This window comes from Nicotiana tabacum, chromosome 18 (genome assembly GCF_000715075.1).
Source record: "Nicotiana tabacum cultivar K326 chromosome 18, ASM71507v2, whole genome shotgun sequence".
In the NCBI taxonomy this organism is placed as follows: domain Eukaryota; kingdom Viridiplantae; phylum Streptophyta; class Magnoliopsida; order Solanales; family Solanaceae; genus Nicotiana; species Nicotiana tabacum.
Genome location: NC_134097.1, coordinates 28357024 through 28375416, shown reverse-complemented (window position 1 = coordinate 28375416; position 18393 = coordinate 28357024). Strand labels below are relative to the sequence as shown.

The 18393-nt window shown below is 39.9% G+C and overlaps 1 protein-coding gene across 1 annotated transcript; it reads left to right on the top strand.

The window, feature by feature from the left end:
- Positions 1 to 1126: 1126 nt before the first annotated feature.
- Positions 1127 to 2366, top strand: LOC142172457 (uncharacterized). The gene is made up of 5 exons (XM_075236078.1): positions 1127 to 1225; positions 1276 to 1428; positions 1528 to 1600; positions 1762 to 2013; positions 2143 to 2366. The coding sequence occupies exons 1-5, from the start codon at positions 1127 to 1129 to the stop codon at positions 2364 to 2366; spliced, it is 801 nt and encodes a 266-aa protein (XP_075092179.1).
- The last annotated feature ends 16027 nt before the right edge of the window (positions 2367 to 18393 follow it).

The following is an 18393-nucleotide window of genomic DNA, read 5'->3' as shown; positions in this document are numbered from 1 at the left end:
CGTGGTCAGTTGACCAAAAATTACACTTTATATAAGTAAAATATTGATTTTAGATCTATATAAACATATATTGAACACCATTTGGCGGGAAATTTGTTTACTTCTTTCAAGTCTGAACACCCTTTTTCTAGGTTCGCCATTGCATATACATATATGATTTCGGTATTGTTACAACTTTATCGTCTTTAAGAACAATAATTTCATGCATCTCTTCAGCGAGCTCAATGAGCAAGTTCAAACATTCAGTAAACTGCTTTTACTCGTAGAAGAGAAAACACCTTCCTAAAAAGTAACAGCAGAAACTCCCTATAGCTCATAACAGCTATCAACATGTATCTAAAAAATCAAAGTAGTCAGTCTAGTGAAACCAATACACGATATGGGCATTATAGAAGCTAGAAACTGGAGCAGCCAACTTAATGGGGGTACTTTCACATGGTTTAAAGGAGAAAGTAACCATTGTGCCTCGAGGTTGGATAGATTCTTAATATCAGAAGGGCGGGATGAGCAGTTTAAGTTGATTAAGCAAAGAGTCCTTCCTAGACTGACTTCAGATCACTGCCCTATTATGTTAGAATGTGGTGACTGGAGAAAGGGAAAGGATATTTCAAATCTGAGAATATGTGGTTTGAATACGCGCAATTTGCAGACATGGTTTATAAATGGTGGAAATCATACAAATATCCAACGCAAGCCTGATGCTGTCTTAGCAAGAAGTTGATATTGCTGAAAAACGACATTAAAAAGTGGAATAAAGAAGTGTTCAGAAATTTGAAGGAAAGAAAAAATAAGACCCTAGCAAGACTGGAAGAGTTGGATCATGGTGGTCTATTTAATCGGAAATGAAGAGCAAAATGGTGGCAGAAAGGAGTTCTATTAGAAAAGAGCTTGAGGAGATCTTTAATTCTGAGGAAATTTCCTCGAGACAAAAATCTAGATGTCCATAGATCCAACAAGGCGATAGAAATACAAAGTTGTTTCACAAACAAGCTAATGCTCATAAAAGCTATAACAACAATTGACAGATTAGTGATTGATGGGGAGTTAGTGGAAGATGAGAAGATTATAAGAGAAGTTGAACAAATTGTCTGATGAAGAAAGGGATTGGCTGCGGAGACCATTCACTATGGAAAAGGTAGAGATTGTAGTTGAACTCTGCAAAGGGGACAAGGCACCTACCCCTGATGGTTTTAATCTAATTTTCTTTCAGAAGTATTGGAATACAGTAAAGAAGGATGTCTAGGATACACTGGAGTTTTTTTTTTTTTAAATCAGGAAGGTACATTTGTAAAAAGTTTTAATTCTACTTTCATTACATTGATACCTAAGAAAAAGGGAGCAATGGAGATAAAAGACTTTAGACCTATTAGCCTTCTAGGAAGTATCTATAAGATAATTGCTAAGGTGTTGACAGAAAGGCTCAATTTGGTGATTGATAAACTAGTTTCGGCCCATTAGAATGCTTTCATAAAGGGTAGACAAATAGCTGATGTTGCTTTGGTGGCCAATGAATGTGTGGCTTGAAAGCTTGATGTTGAGAAACTCTATGACCGTGTAAATTGGTCATGTTTGCTGAATGCTCTGAGACAAATGAATTTTGGTGAGAGATGGGTCAAACGGATTAAGTATTGTGTGTCAACTATATGAGATTTTCAATATTAATTAATGGGAATCCACAAGGTTTTTCAAATCTCGGAGAGGATTAAGACAGGGTGATCTCCTATGTCCCTACCTTTTTGTGTTGATGATGGAAATTCTTAGCAAAAATAATCAAAAGAGCTGAAGATTTTGGATGGATTAAAGGCTTAAATGTTGGAAATATTGGTGAGGAAAACATGGTCATATCACATAATTTACTTTTGTGTGAAGCTGAGAAAGAAGAGTTTCTATATCTCAGAGGGGTATTGTTGAGTTTTGAAGTTGTGACTGGCTTATTAGTTAATTTAGCAAAAAGTAGTGTATTCAGCATAAATGCGAAGCCAAGTGTTGAAGAAATTGCTGATATAATGGGATGTAAAGTGGAGAATTTCACACTATATTTAGGCTGCCATGTACAATAACAATAATAAACTCAGTATAATTCCACAAGGTAGGGTTTGAAGATGATATAGTGTACGCAAACCTTATCCCTACCTTGCGAAGGTAGATATGCTGTTTTCGATAGACAACAAGTAGTAACAAAGAATGACGAGAGAATCTGGCAAGGAGTTGTCAATAAATGTGCAGAAAAGCTGGTTTCATGGGAGAAACAGTGTCTGTCCTTTGGGGGCAGACTCACTCTTATTAATAGTGTAGTAGATGGAGTTCCAACTTACTTGGTGTCTTTATTTCTGATTGTGAAGTCTCAATGCAATGTTGGGATCTAATCCTGAATATTTGTGGAGTGTCCTGGGTAATGCCTCACAATATTAGGAGTCTGTCGGAGAGCTGGCAGAGCCAAAGAATAGCTAAAGAACAGCAGCAATTTTGGAGAACTATTCCGTTATGCATCTTTTGTGTTATAAATATATTATATTATGGATGTTCATTTAGTACTCGTTGTAAATAAGCTTCCTGAAGAAGCTTATCCATATGGGATTCCACCGTAAATATGTTTATCTATTTAGTACTATATTGGAAATAAGCTTCCTGAAGAAGTTTATCACTTCGGTACCCGGTTATGGATAAACATTATCCCCAGTAGAAGTTTATCCATACCGGGTATAATAAGTTTATCTTTTCAGTACCCAGTTATGGATAAACATTACCCCGGTAGAAGATTATCCATACCGGGTATAATAAGCTTATCCTTTCAGTACCCAGTTATGGATAAACATTACCCCGGTAGAAGATTATCCATACCGGATATAATAAGCTTAACCATTCAGTACTCCGTTATGGATAAATATTGCTCTCAGTAGAAGATTATCCATATCTGGTACAGTAGCAGCTTACACAGCAGCTTGCGTAGCAGCTTATACAGCAGCTTGTAGTAGCAGCTTACACAACAGCTTGTAGCAGCTTACACAGCAGCTTGTAGTGGCAGCTTACACAACAGCTTGTAGTAGCAGCTTACACAGCTACTTCCTTTCTTCTATAAATAGAAGAGATTTCAGTTCATTATGTACATCAGTTTGAGTTCGAATAATATATCAGTTTCTCTCTATACTTGTCTTTACTTTACAGTCTTTATTTTATAACACGTTATCAGCACGAGACTCTGACATCTCGAGCAAATACTTTGAAAGTATTAGAGGTAAGAACTTTCTTTTCCTAAATAATGTCAAATCTTTCTAAACTTGAATTTGTAGACCTGGATATATCGGGCAAAAGTTACATGTCTTGGGTGCTTGATGCTGAAATTCATCTTGATGTGATGGGTCTGGCAGACACCATCAAGGATAAAAATCAGGCATCAAACCAAGACCGTGCCAAAGCAATGATATTCCTACGCCATCACCTTGATGAGGGCCTGAAAATGGAATATCTCACTATTAAAGATCCAGTCATACTGTGGAATAATTTGAAAGATAGATATGACTACCTGAAGATGGTCGTTCTTCCACAGGCACGTTATGATTGGACTCATCTAAGGCTACAAGATTTTAAATCTATCAGTGAGTATAATTCTTCTATGTTCAGAATTATTTCCCAATTAAAATTATGTGGTGATAATATTACTGATCATGATATGTTGGAGAATACTTTCACCACTTTTCATACCTCGAATATGCTCCTGCAGCAGCAATATCGGGAGATGGGATTTAAAAAGTATTCTGAACTTATCTCACATCTTCTTATAGCAGAGCAACATAATGGGCTATTAATGAAAAATCATGAAAGCCGACCTATTGGTTCTTGTCCATTCCCTGAAGTGAATGAGACGAACTTCCACCAAGCTAAACGTGGAAGAGGTCGTGGCCCCAGTCGTGGTCATGGCCGTGGTCGGGGAAGAAACCCCAATCATGGTAATAATAATGCACCAAAGAAGCCTCCTCACCACCAGCAGTGGAAAAGGAAGGAACAAAAGCATGAAGCGGTGCAAGCGCCAAATGCAGAAAATGCATGCTATAGATGTGGAGGAAAAGGGCACTGGTCACGTACTTGTCGTACTCCAAAGCACCTGGTTGAGCTTTATCAAGCCTCCATGAAGAAGACAGAGAAAAATGCTGAAGCAAATTTTATTTCTGAAGATAATTTAGACTTCATGCATTTGGATGTAGCTGATTACTTTGCACTCCCAAAAGGAGAAATAAGTCATGTAATCGGTAGTGAATCTGTAGAAATGTAAATATTTTAATTTTTGTTGTTTGTAATAGATAGTATGGTTATATAATTGTTGTACATAAATAAAAGTTATGCTTTGATAATGATGTTTACTATAATATATTTTATTTATGTTATTTTGAAGAATATGGATAACCCTCAAATTATGTTTGGATCAAAGACAAATCATGAAGATATGTGTGTTATTGATAGTGGAACAACTCATGCCATATTCAACGATCAGAAATACTTTTCTTATTTGCATAAGGAAAAAGCAAATGTTTCAACAATTTCTGGTAATATAAGTTTGATTGAAGGCTCCGGAAGAGTCATAATATTTCTGTCTAAGGGAATAAAACTTATTATAGACAATGCATTGTTCTCCTCCAAGTCCCGAAGAAACTTGTTGAGTTTTATAGATATCCGCCGAAATGGGTATCATGTAGAGACAATAGATGAAATGAACAGGGAATATCTTTGTATTACAAAGAATATTACTGGCCAGAAATGCATTGTAGAAAGTTACCAACTTTATCTTCTGGCTTATACTATTCAAAAATTAGTACAATTGAAGCACACTCTATCGTAAACCAGAAGTTTACGGATTCAAATATTTTTGTGCTTTGGCATGGCCGTTTGGGCCATCCCGGATCAATAATGATGAGACGAATTACTGAAAATTCGAGTGTGCATCCATTAAAGAACTTGAAGATTCTTACAAATGACGAATTTTCTCGTGATGCTTGTTATCAAGGAAAAATGATCACTAGACCATTGTCACACCTCCTTTTTCCGCCCCGCGAGGGGGCAGGGGGAGTTTTTTCCAATTAAAGGACAATCGAGACGGGATTGGTTTATTTATTTCAGAGTCGCCACTTGGGAGATTTAAGGTGTCCCAAGTCACCAATTTTAATCCCGAATCGAGGAAAAGAATGACTCCATATTACAGTCTGCGTACCAGAAATCTAGATAAGGAATTCTGTTAACCCGGGAGAAGGTGTTAGGCATTCCCGAGTTCCGTGGTTCTAGCACGGTCGCTCAACTGTTATATTCGGCTTGATTATCTGATTTTATACAAATGTGAACTTATGTGCCAATTTTATCTTTTAACCGCTTTTATCATTCACTGTTATTTTTATAGGACTTGCAGCGTCGTGAAAACATATCTCGAACCACGTTACATCAATGCACCCGTGGTTATTGACATATCTCGACTCGGTTGAGATTTGGATTTGGGTCACATAAATGTGCACCCGAATTTAGGGAGATAACATTATTAAAGGCGCGCCTAAAGCAACTAGCGCATTATTATTTTGGGGTAGGGCCGTGAAATTTGCTAAACGGCCCGTCCCGGAATCTAAGTATTTAATACATATATTTTGTGAGGGCCCCGCAATTTGTCCCTTTTATTTGGCGAGGCTCGCCTCATTTTATTATTATTTTTTTTAGAGAATTTGCAACGTCATGGAAATGCATCTCAGACCACGTCACAATCAATGTACCCGTGATTAGAGATACATTTCGATTTCGTTGAGACTTGGATTTGGGTCACATAAATGCGCACCCGAGTTTAAGGAGAATAAATTATTGAAGGCGCGCCTAAAGCAACTAGCGCGTTATTATTTTGGGTAGGGCCGTGAAATTTGCTAAACGGCCCGTCCCGGAATCTAAGTATTTAATATATACACTTAGAGGGCCCCGCGGCTTGTGCATTTTTCTTTTTTTTCTTTTTTGCGAGGCTCATCTCATTTTTACTATTTAAGGGCAAACTTAAAACAACTACGATTTCCTACTAGTGAAGCCATCCGAGATTAAACAAAAAAACAAATTCTAATAGGTAATAATATCCATGGTAAAAATGAAGAGCAATTCAACAAAGATGATACACAAACACTGCATAGGAAATCCATATCGTTTCATTCCATTTAAGCAAATATCACAAGTTTAAAAATGCGTATGCACCTGTTTGAAGCAAGAACATCAACCAACTGGACCGACAACTATCGGACACCTCTCCAATAACAGAACGACGGAACCTCGACGTCAAGCTCAACGTACCGGACCTCGACGAACCAAAGACGACCTCGATGGAAATAGAAAGCTTGGACCAAAAACTATTGTTGCTGCTGGATTTTGCGACGCAGCAGGCTAGCTCCAAAACGTGCGACAGAAAGGGGTCGTTTGGATGCGAATAAGGAGCTGGGTTGGGTGGTTGTCGACCGGAAAATGATGACGAGGGGCTGGTGTCGTCGGAGCAGGTGGTCGTTTGGACGTGGTATTCAGATGACGACGGTTATGGCGTTGGAGTTTTGGAGGGGATGGGTGGTCGTTTGGTGGTGGTTTGAGGCGATGTCGGAGCTGGTGTTCGGACGAGATGGTGATGCGAGGAGGACGACGAGTGAAGCAGCGATGGGGACTGCCGGTGGTTGTAGGCGATGGGGAAGGCGTCCGGGCTGGTGGTTTTGGGGAGTTGCTGGGGTGCGAGGGTGGTTGATGGTAGCTGTTCCGACGAGGAAGCAGCAGTAGCTGCTGCGTGATAGCAGCGAAGGCGTGGGGGAAGGTGAGGGAGTTCTGCTGGGTTTTTCTTGGTGAGGAAGAAGCAGCTATGGAGGTCCGGAGTAGGGGAAGTTTGGAATGGTGACGACGGGGAGGGCGACGGACTGCGGCTGGAGCTCCGACGAGGGGGGGTGGTGGTTGCGGATGGTAGTTTTCTAGGGTTTGAGGGTGGTTTTACGTGAGGCAATAGGGTTTTTGTTGAGGAAGAAGAAGCATGAACAGTGCTTCCCTTCAAAAAATCTGTCCAACCCCTTTTTCAAAATGTTTTGCCCGTGCATTTGTATAGTCTTTGCCAAGACAAATGAGCCCCACGCGTGGTGGGGTTCAAGACTTGTGTCCCCCACGCGTGGTGGGGTTCTCCATGTGTCGTGGACTCGGTTTATTATGGGCTAGGTCCGAAAATTAGGCCTAAAACCGGGTAGTTTGAACCCGAATATTATTCTTTAGCCCGGACCCGAGAATAAGAACACGACGTTGCTTAACTAGTCCTATGCAAGCAAAATAACTACAAAACTAAGGCTAATATTTAAAACAAAACTATATCTTTTTTTTTTAAATATTTTTCAAGATTTAAAATAGCTACAAAATATTAATAAAACTATTTTTTTTTTGTAATTTTCATTTTTTTATATAAAGATAAAATATAAAGTAATATTTTTTTGTATTTTTCAAAAATTAAAATGACTATAAAACATTAATAGAACTATATTTTTTGTTAATTTTCGAAATTATATAAAGTACAAAAATAAAGTACAATTTTTGTATTTTTTCAAGTTTATGAGAAATACATAAACTAAAAATTTATATATATATTTTTGTAATTTTTCTTTTTGCAACGAAATAAAGTAAAAATAGTTAAAATAGCTATATTAGACCCAACTTCACATATTCACGCTAAAAATGTGAAAATTCTCGGGGAGGGTCAAAAATCTGGTGTCTACAGCTGCCCCTCTTTGACTGGAAACACGAAGAGTTTTCCGACAAAGAACGACTAGACATGTTTTTGACCCGACCATTACTTGGACGGACTACACTAAGGAAAGGGAGGGAATGTGACCAAGCCCTGGTATCTGAGCTGCCTACATATCCTTGGTTATACAGGAATCAGGCCACGTGTAGTTCGGAAATGAGAGAGATGGTTAAGTGTACCGAGGTGCAGAGCCGATCGAGGTGCCATTACGTTGAGGTTCCGATCCGTGGTCCGATCATTACATCAAAAATGAAAACTGAAAAAGACTGACTAAGCCTATCAGCTACTAGTTACAATGATTCCTATCCTTAAGTCTTCTGAAACTTGATCTTGAGTCTTGAATGGTGCTTCATACAGACTTTGGATTTGAACCTTGCTACTTGCTAGTTGTAGGTGCTAGTTCTTGAACATACCATATTTGTTCTGCCTACATATCCTTGAGCAGACCTTGATACTTTTTTTGTGTCCAGCTTTTGTTGATTATCTCAGACTGTTGACTCGCATTCTTGAGGCGAGCTTCTGCTATTTATAACTTGGTCGAATGCTGGGGATTTTAACCGTAGCCTTCTGCTTCCCGGTGCTGGGGATTTTTATTGTTTACTGCGGGAGATTCCTGTTGTATTCCTCTGCTTTATTGATTCTAAGTGTGCTTCTTTCTCATATGAGCGGGCTTTTGGCTTCAATACTTCAATTGTATTCCCTTATTCTCCAGGTGGGTGCCTGATTTCTATTTCTTTTCTTTATCCTTGTTCTCCAGGTGGACGCCTGATTTCTTCTTTTCTTTGTCCTTGTTCTCCAGGTGGACGCCTGATTACTTCTTTTCTTTGTCCTTGTTCTTCAGGTGGACGCCTGGTTTCTTTTTTCTTTGTCCTTGTTCTCCAGGTGGACGCCTGATTACTTCTTTTCTTTGTCCTTGTTCTCCAGGTGGACACCTGATTACTTCCTTTCTTTGTCCTTGTTCTCCAGGTGGATGCCTGATTTCTTCTTTGTCGGCTTGCGTTTTCCTCCGATGCTTTTATTTTGTGAACTTGAGGGATGGTACGGGCCTTTTGCTCCTCAGAGTACCAGTTTTCATTTTGCTTGAACCGCTGGGGACACGGCCTTCTTCATCAAGACTTTCAATGGTTCATTCGGCGGTATGGCTCTCTTCATCAGATTTGCCATGCTGGGCATGACTCAATGTTCACAAGCTGCTTCATTCAAAATGCGTCCTTACGCGTCCTTTTGACTCGTGTGCCTGAGTTTGCCGCCTTCTGCTTCCCGGTGCTGGGGATTTTTATTGTTTCCTGCTGGATATTCCTGTTGTAACCTTCTACCTTCCGGTGGGGTTACTGCTCTCAAAACCTGAAATATTTAAACTAAAACATAAAAATATTCCTCTCGTTATACAGGTGGGCGCCTATTTAAACTAAGACATGAAAATTATTCCTCTCGTTATACAGGTGGGCGCCTATTTAAACTAAGACATGAAAATTATTCCTCTTGTTATACAGGTGGGCGCCTATTTAAACTAAGACATGAAATTTATTCCTCTCGTTATACAGGTAGGCGCCTATTTAAACTAAGACTGAAAATTATTCCTCTCGTTATACAGGTGGGCGCCTATTTAAACTAAGACTGAAAATTATTCCTCTCGTTATACAGGTGGGCGACTATTTAAACTAAGACATGAAATTTATTCCTCTCGTTATACAGGTGGGCGCCTATTTAAACTAAGACATGAAAATTATTCCTCTCGTTATACAGGTGGGCGCCTATGAAAATTATTCCTCTCGTTATACAGGTGGACGCCTATTTAAACTAAGACTGAAAATGATTCCTCTCGTTATACAGGCGGGCGCCTATTTAAACTAAGACTGAAAATTATTCCTCTCGTTATACAGGCGGGCGCCTATTTAAACTAAGACTGAAAATTATTCCTCTCGTTATACAGGTGGGCGCCTATTTAAACTAAGACATGAAATTTATTCCTCTCGTTATACAGGTGGGCGCCTATTTAAACTAAGACATGAAAATTATTCCTCTCGTTATACAGGTGGGCGCCTATTTAAACTAAGACTGAAAATTATTCCTCTCGTTATACAGGTGGGCGCCTATTTAAACTAAGACATGAAATTTATTGCTCTCGTTATGCAGATGGACGGCTATTTAAACTAAGACATGAAAATTATTCCTCTCGTTATACAGGTGGGCGCCTATTTAAACTAAGACTGAAAATTATTCCTCTCGTTATACAGGTGGGCGCCTATTTAAACTAAGACATGAAATTTATTCCTCTCGTTATACAAGTGGGCGCCTATTTAAACTAAGACATGAAATTTATTCCTCTCGTTATACAGGTGGGCGCCTATTTAAACTAAGACATGAAAATTATTCCTCTCGTTATACAGGTGGGCGCCTATTTAAACTAAGACATGAAATTTATTCCTCTCGTTATACAGGTGGGCGCCTATTTAAACTAAGACATGAAAATTATTCCTCTCGTTATACAGGTGGGCGCCTATTTAAACTAAGACTGAAAATTATTCCTCTCGTTATACAGGTGGGCGCCTATTTAAACTAAGACATGAAAATTATTCCTCTCGTTATACAGGTGGGCGCCTATTTAAACTAAGACATGAAAATTATTCCTCTCGTTATACAGGTGGGCGCCTATTTAAACTAAGACTGAAAATTATTCCTCTCGTTATACAGGTGGGCGCCTATTTAAACTAAGACATGAAAATTATTCCTCTCGTTATACAGGTGGGCGCCTATTTAAACTAAGACATGAAAATTATTCCTCTCGTTATACAGGTGGGCGCCTATTTAAACTAAGACATGAAAATTATTCCTCTCGTTATACAGGTGGGCGCCTATTTAAACTAAGACTGAAAATTATTCCTCTCGTTATACAGGTGGGCGCCTATTTAAACTAAGACTGAAAATTATTCCTCTCGTTATACAGGTGGGCGCCTATTTAAACTAAGACATGAAATTTATTCCTCTCGTTATACAGGTGGGCGCCTATTTAAACTAAGACATGAAATTTATTCCTCTCGTTATACAGGTGGGCGCCTATTTAAACTAAGACATGAAATTTATTCCTCTCGTTATACAGGTGGGCGCCTATTTAAACTAAGACTGAAAATTATTCCTCTCGTTATACAGGTGGGCGCCTATTTAAACTAAGACATGAAATTTATTCCTCTCGTTATACAGGTGGGCGCCTATTTAAACTAAGACATGAAATTTATTCCTCTCGTTATACAGGTGGGCGCCTATTTAAACTAAGACATGAAAATTATTCCTCTCGTTATACAGGTGGGCGCCTATTTAAACTAAGACTGAAAATTATTCCTCTCGTTATACAGGTGGGCGCCTATTTAAACTAAGACATGAAAATTATTCCTCTCGTTATACAGGTGGGCGCCTATTTAAACTAAGACTGAAAATTATTCCTCTCGTTATACAGGTGGGCGCCTATTTAAACTAAGACATGAAAATTATTCCTCTCGTTATACAGGTGGGCGCCTATTTAAACTAAGACTGAAAATTATTCCTCTCGTTATACAGGTGGGCGCCTATTTAAACTAAGACTGAAAATTATTCCTCTCGTTATACAGGTGGGCGCCTATTTAAACTAAGACATGAAATTTATTCCTCTCGTTATACAGGTGGGCGCCTATTTAAACTAAGACTGAAAATTATTCCTCTCGTTATACAGGTGGGCGCCTATTTAAACTAAGACTGAAAATTATTCCTCTCGTTATACAGGTGGGCGCCTATTTAAACTAAGACATGAAATTTATTCCTCTCGTTATACAGGTGGGCGCCTATTTAAACTAAGACATGAAATTTATTCCTCTCGTTATACAGGTGGGCGCCTATTTAAACTAAGACTGAAAATTATTCCTCTCGTTATACAGGTGGGCGCCTATTTAAACTAAGACATGAAATTTATTCCTCTCGTTATACAGGTGGGCGCCTATTTAAACTAAGACATGAAATTTATTCCTCTCGTTATACAGGTGGGCGCCTATTTAAACTAAGACATGAAAATTATTCCTCTCGTTATACAGGTGGGCGCCTATTTAAACTAAGACTGAAAATTATACCTCTCGTTATACAGGTGGGCGCCTATTTAAACTAAGACATGAAATTTATTCCTCTCGTTATACAGGTGGGCGCCTATTTAAACTAAGACATGAAATTTATTCCTCTCGTTATACAGGTGGGCGCCTATTTAAACTAAGACTGAAAATTATTCCTCTCGTTATACAGGTGGGCGCCTATTTAAACTAAGACATGAAAATTATTCCTCTCGTTATACAGGTGGGCGCCTATTTAAACTAAGACTGAAAATTATTCCTCTCGTTATACAGGTGGGCGCCTATTTAAACTAAGACATGAAATTTATTCCTCTCGTTATACAGGTGGGCGCCTATTTAAACTAAGACATGAAATTTATTCCTCTCGTTATACAGGTGGGCGCCTATTTAAACTAAGACTGAAAATTATTCCTCTCGTTATACAGGTGGGCGCCTATTTAAACTAAGACATGAAATTTATTCCTCTCGTTATACAGGTGGGCGCCTAAAATGTGAAATGAACAGACAAAAAGTATTCCTCTCGTTATTCAGTGGGCGCCTGTCTTCAACAATAATTTAGAAAATAAAATCCTATTTGAGGGCGGATGAACCCAAAATATCCGATTCGAGGGCGGATGAACCGAAAATATCCTATTCGAGGGCGGATGAACCCAAAATATCCTATTCGAGGGCGGATGAACCCAAAATATCCCATTCGAGGGCGGATGAACCCAAAATATCCCATTCGAGGGCGGATGAACCCAAAATATCCTATTCGAGGGCGGATGAACCCAAAATATCCTATTCGATGGCGGATGAACCCAAAATATCCTATTCGAGGGCGGATGAACCCAAAATATCCTATTCGAGGGCGGATGATCCCAAAATATCCTATTCGAGGGCGGATGAACCCAAAATATCCTATTCGAGGGCGGATGAACCCAAAATATCCTATTCGAGGGCGGATGAACCCAAAATATCCTATTCGAGGGCGGATGATCCCAAAATATCCTATTCGAGGGCGGATGAACCCAAAATATCCTATTCGAGGGCAGATGAACCCAAAATATCCTATTCGAGGGCGGATGAACCCAAAATATCCTATTCGAGGGCGGATGAACCCAAAATATCCTATTCGAGGGCGGATGAACCCAAAATATCCTATTCGAGGGAGGATGAACCCAAAATATCCTATTCGAGGGCGGATGAACCCAAAATATCCTATTCGAGGGCGGATGAACCCAAAATATCCTATTCGAGGGCGGATGAACCCAAAATATCCTATTCGAGGGCGGATGAACCCAACATATCCTATTCGAGGGCGGATGAACCCAACATATCCTATTCGAGGGCGGATGAACCCAAAATATCCTATTCGAGGGCGGATGAACCCAAAATATCCTATTCGATGGCGTATGAACCCAAAATATCCTATTCGAGGGCGGATGAACCCAAAATATCCTATTCGAGGGCGGATGAACCCAAAATATCCTATTCGAGGGCGGATGAACTCGACATATCCTGTTTTGAGGGCGGATGAACCCGACATATCCTATTTGAGGGCGGATGAACCCAACATATCCTATTTGAGGGCGGATGAACCTAAAATATCCTTAAGACTTGAAAATGTCTTACCTGGAAATATCCTATTCGAGGGCGGAAGAACCCAAAATATCCTATTCGATGGCGGATGAACCCAAAATATCCTATTCGAGGGCGGATGAACCCAAAATATCCCATTCGAGGGCGGATGAACCCAAAATATCCTATTCGAGGGCGGATGAACCCAAAATATCCTATTCGAGGGCGGATGAACCCAAAATATCCTATTCGAGGGCGGATGAACCCAAAATATCCTATTCGAGGGCGGATGAACCCAAAATATCCTATTCGACGGCGGATGAACCCAAAATATCCTATTCGAGGGCGGATGAACCCAAAATATCCTATTCGAGGGCGGATGATCCCAAAATATCCTATTCGAGGGCGGATGAACCCAAAATATCCTATTCGAGGGCGGATGAACCCAAAATATCCTATTCGAGGGCGGATGAACCCAAAATATCCTATTCGAGGGCGGATGAACCCAAAATATCCTATTCGAGGGCGGATGAACCCAAAATATCCTATTCGAGGGCGGATGAACCCAACATATCCTATTCGAGGGCGGATGAACCCAACATATCCTATTCGAGGGCGGATGAACCCAAAATATCCTATTCGAGGGCGGATGAACCCAAAATATCCTATTCGAGGGCGGATGAACCCAAAATATCCTATTCGAGGGCGGATGAACCCAAAATATCCTATTCGAGGGCGGATGAACCCAAAATATCCTATTCGAGGGCGGATGAACCCAAAATATCCTATTCGAGGGCGGATGAACCCAAAATATCCTATTCGAGGGCGGATGAACCCAAAATATCCTATTCGAGGGCGGATGAACCCAAAATATCCTATTCGAGGGCGGATGAACCCAACATATCCTATTCGAGGGCGGATGAACCCAAAATATCCTATTCGAGGGCGGATGAACCCAAAATATCCTATTCGAGGGCGGATGAACCCAAAATATCCTATTCGAGGGCGGATGAACCCAAAATATCCTATTCGAGGGCGGATGAACCCAAAATATCCTATTCGAGGGCGGATGAACCCAAAATATCCTATTCGAGGGCGGATGAACCCAACATATCCTATTCGAGGGCGGATGAACCCAAAATATCCTATTCGAGGGCGGATGAACCCAAAATATCCTATTCGAGGGCGGATGAACCCAAAATATCCTATTCGAGGGCGGATGAACCCAAAATATCCTATTCGAGGGCGGATGAACCCAAAATATCCTATTCGAGGGCGGATGAACCCAATATATCCTATTCGAGGGCGGATGAACCCAACATATCCTATTCGAGGGCGGATGAACCCAACATATCCTATTCGAGGGCGGATGAACCCAACATATCCTATTCGAGGGCGGATGAACCCAAAATATCCTATTCGAGGGCGGATGAACACAAAATATCCTATTCGAGGGCGGATGAACCCAAAATATCCTATTCGAGGGCGGATGAACCCAAAATATCCTATTCGAGGGCGGATGAACCCAAAATATCCTATTTGAGGGCGGATGAACCCAAAATATCCTATTCGAGGGCGGATGAACCCAAAATATCCTATTCGAGGGCGGATGAACCCAAAATATCCTATTCGAGGGCGGATGAACCCAAAATATCCTATTCGAGGGCGGATGAACCCAAAATATCCTATTCGAGGGCGGATGAACCCAACATATCCTATTCGAGGGCGGATGAACCCAAAATATCCTATTCGAGGGCGGATGAACCCAAAATATCCTATTCGAGGGCGGATGAACCCAAAATATCCTATTCGAGGGCGGATGAACCCAAAATATCCTATTCGAGGGCGGATGAACCCAAAATATCCTATTCGAGGGCGGATGAACCCGACATATCCTGGTTTGAGGGCGGATGAACCCGACATATCCTATTTGAGGGCGGATGAACCCAACATATCCTATTTGAGGGCGGATGAACCCAAAATATCCTTAAGACTTGAAAATGTCTTACCTGGAAAACTTGGTGGGGATTATTTACTTACCTGTTGGGGGGTAAAATGTTATCAACTGGGGGTACCTGACTTCCAGAAAATTTTCTAAATAGAAGGAAAATTTTCTGCCCCAGTTTGATAATATCCCTTGTGGCATGCGTTTCTGCATCAATGCCATTTCCTTTACCTGTTTCAAATCAAACAAAATTGTTAGTTTAAAACATGGTGGTTGGTTGTGATACTCCCAACGGGATGGCTTTTCCTTTTTTCCTTCCTTGTTTTGCGTTGCACAACTTGTTGGGGACGATTTTATTTGCTGGGTACAATCCCTTTCTGCTGGGGATATCCCTCTTCTTTTGTGGCATAGCTCGGAAACTGGCATTTCTGAGGCCTTTTAGTCTAGCATGAATTTCCCCAAATCATGCTCACTGCTTTCCTTGCTTTGTACATGGGCCTTGGCCCTGAGGTTTATAACCTTTGTTTTGGCAAGGATATCCCTCTCGACACTCGTCAATCCCTTTGTCAATTCCCTTCTGCTGGCCCTGAGGTTGATAACCTTGCTGACTATACCATTTGGATGTACTAGTTAGATCTCATCTTTGAAAAGCTGATGGCATATTTGAAGTCATTTCATACTTGTTCTGACCAGACAGACTCTATTGGGGAATTTTTCTATGAAAGGAGAAGGATAAAAGAAACAAAATAAAAGACAAAGGAAACGATGACTCTTTTACAAAAGAAACTATAAATAAAAATTTATCAAACGCAGATACCGACTCTAATGGCCATGACATGCGTATGTGGTCTATCATCTACCGTCAATCATCTTTCAAGATCTTCAACTGGCGATTCCCCATCTGATTCTCAATCTTATTCGACTTGTAGTGCCCGAAGGGTTTTCACTATCAAGTCTCTCTTATTTTTGGGTTTTCTCTCAGCTTTCATCGCCTTATGGTGCCTGTGAAGGTTTTCACCGATAAGACTCTCTCATTTGTATCACTTTCCAGCTGGGGATTTGGAGTGTCGCCGGTATGACTCTTTCTGCTGGAGATTAGAGTCCTTTTTGCTGTGGAACAGAATGTTATGTTCGCCGATAAGACCCTTCATTTGTCTGACTTGGCATCTTTTGAAGACTGATCAGAAGGTCTTTCTTTGGACCGTAATGTGGGTTTTGGATAGGGCTAGAAAGAAAGGGTATTAAAGGCTCAAAAAATGCATTAATTTTGGGTTATTAGTTACAACCTTCGGAATTAGATTTATTCACAATAAACGCAACCTTTTGCCCCAGTTTCTTGCTTGGGGATATCCTAACTGATTTTTTTTCATTTTTCAAAACTATGACCGAGCCGTGAGGCGCCTACGTATCCTCTTTGAGGAATCAGGTCAAACGTAGTTCTCAATTCCTCTTTTTCATTTGACTTTCTTTTTTCTTTTTGTTATCATTTTTCTTTTCTCTTTTTTTCGTTTTGTTGTTTTCTTTTCTTTCTTTTTTTTGTTTTTGTTTTATGCCATGCTTGCATTTCTATTCGTTGCTACTAATTCCGAACGAGGGGTAAGAAAGAAAAACATTAAGGCTCAAAAGGGTTAACGAAGGATAAAGTGTTTAGGTAGCAGAACAAAATGCCTTCGTCATTCCAGTCTTCAAAACATGCCCAGTGCAAACAACATAATTAAACAAAGATCCGCAGTCTCTTCTGATGGTGCTGGACTTTGACAATTATATTCAACATTTGCTTTTCGTTTGTCATTTCTAAACACCGTTTGGCGACACTCTCACTTTCATTATCATGAACGACCCTCATGCCAATTTGGCGAATCTTGCTTTTAAACGGTTTTCTTTGTGTTTTACTTGCCCTAGTTCCACATGACTCGGGCTCCAAATAATCTCAAACCGTTCTTATTTCCTTTAAATGCTTTGATCACCTTCCCAGGGTTTTGTGATTAACTTTTAAGATTAGGCCCAAACTGTGTGCGCATGTCATGTCACTAGAATCGGCGTTGAATAAAAATGATAAAAGGACTAAACAAAAGAAAACTGGAAATAATAGAAGACCGGATTTGCTTTAGACTACCGGTGGAATGGTTTGAACAACAAGACAAGCGAAACAAACCAGAATAAAATCCTAAAACAACCTGGACAAACTTAAACAAACCGCTATGACAAAACGGAAAGATAAGCGGAAAGATATTGACACAAAACAAAAATCCGAATTACAATCCTAATAATCAGAACAAACAGAAATGACAACAAAATAAGCCACCACAAGCTTCTCTTTTGCTAACCAAGGAACGGAGCGTTCTCCCACTTTATCAAAATTGACATCTTAGCCACTGAGCTTCGCATCAGTATTGTCCAGACCATTGCCAGCTTTAATATCATCAACTTCCGTCAACAAGTTCCCACTAGGATTCAAGTGCTTCTGTTATCAGGCCTGATCCCCGCAGAGTGTGTATCCTTACGTGCAAGTAAAGGATTCTGAGTGTCATTGTCCGGCTTACCACAAACCAACCACCTTAACTTTATTTGCGAAACAAACAGGTTAGAATGGACTCAGTCGGTCCTCATTATTAACAACATCTTTTTTTTCTTTTTCTTTTTTTTCGATGTTTTTCTTTCATTCATTTTTCCCTTTTTCATTTCTTTTTTTTTTCATTTCTTTTTTTCTTTTCCATTCTTTTTTCATTCTCTTTTTTATTTCTTTTTTTTTTGTTTTTCTTTTTGTTGTGGTCGAATCTTATGGAGATTGCCTACGTATCATGACCCCGCATGAATCAGATCTTGCGTAGTTCGGACCAATAAAAGATAAACAATACTAAACACATTTTTTTTAAAAAAAAATTAAAACAAACTGGGTTTCAAGGATTTAAAGATGACCCACAAACTTGAGAATCAAACAACCCGCATATTCTTGTCAAAAGATTTATAAACTTCAAAACAAATGGCCAACTTCTTTCCTCCGTTTGCTAATTTTAACCAAATGG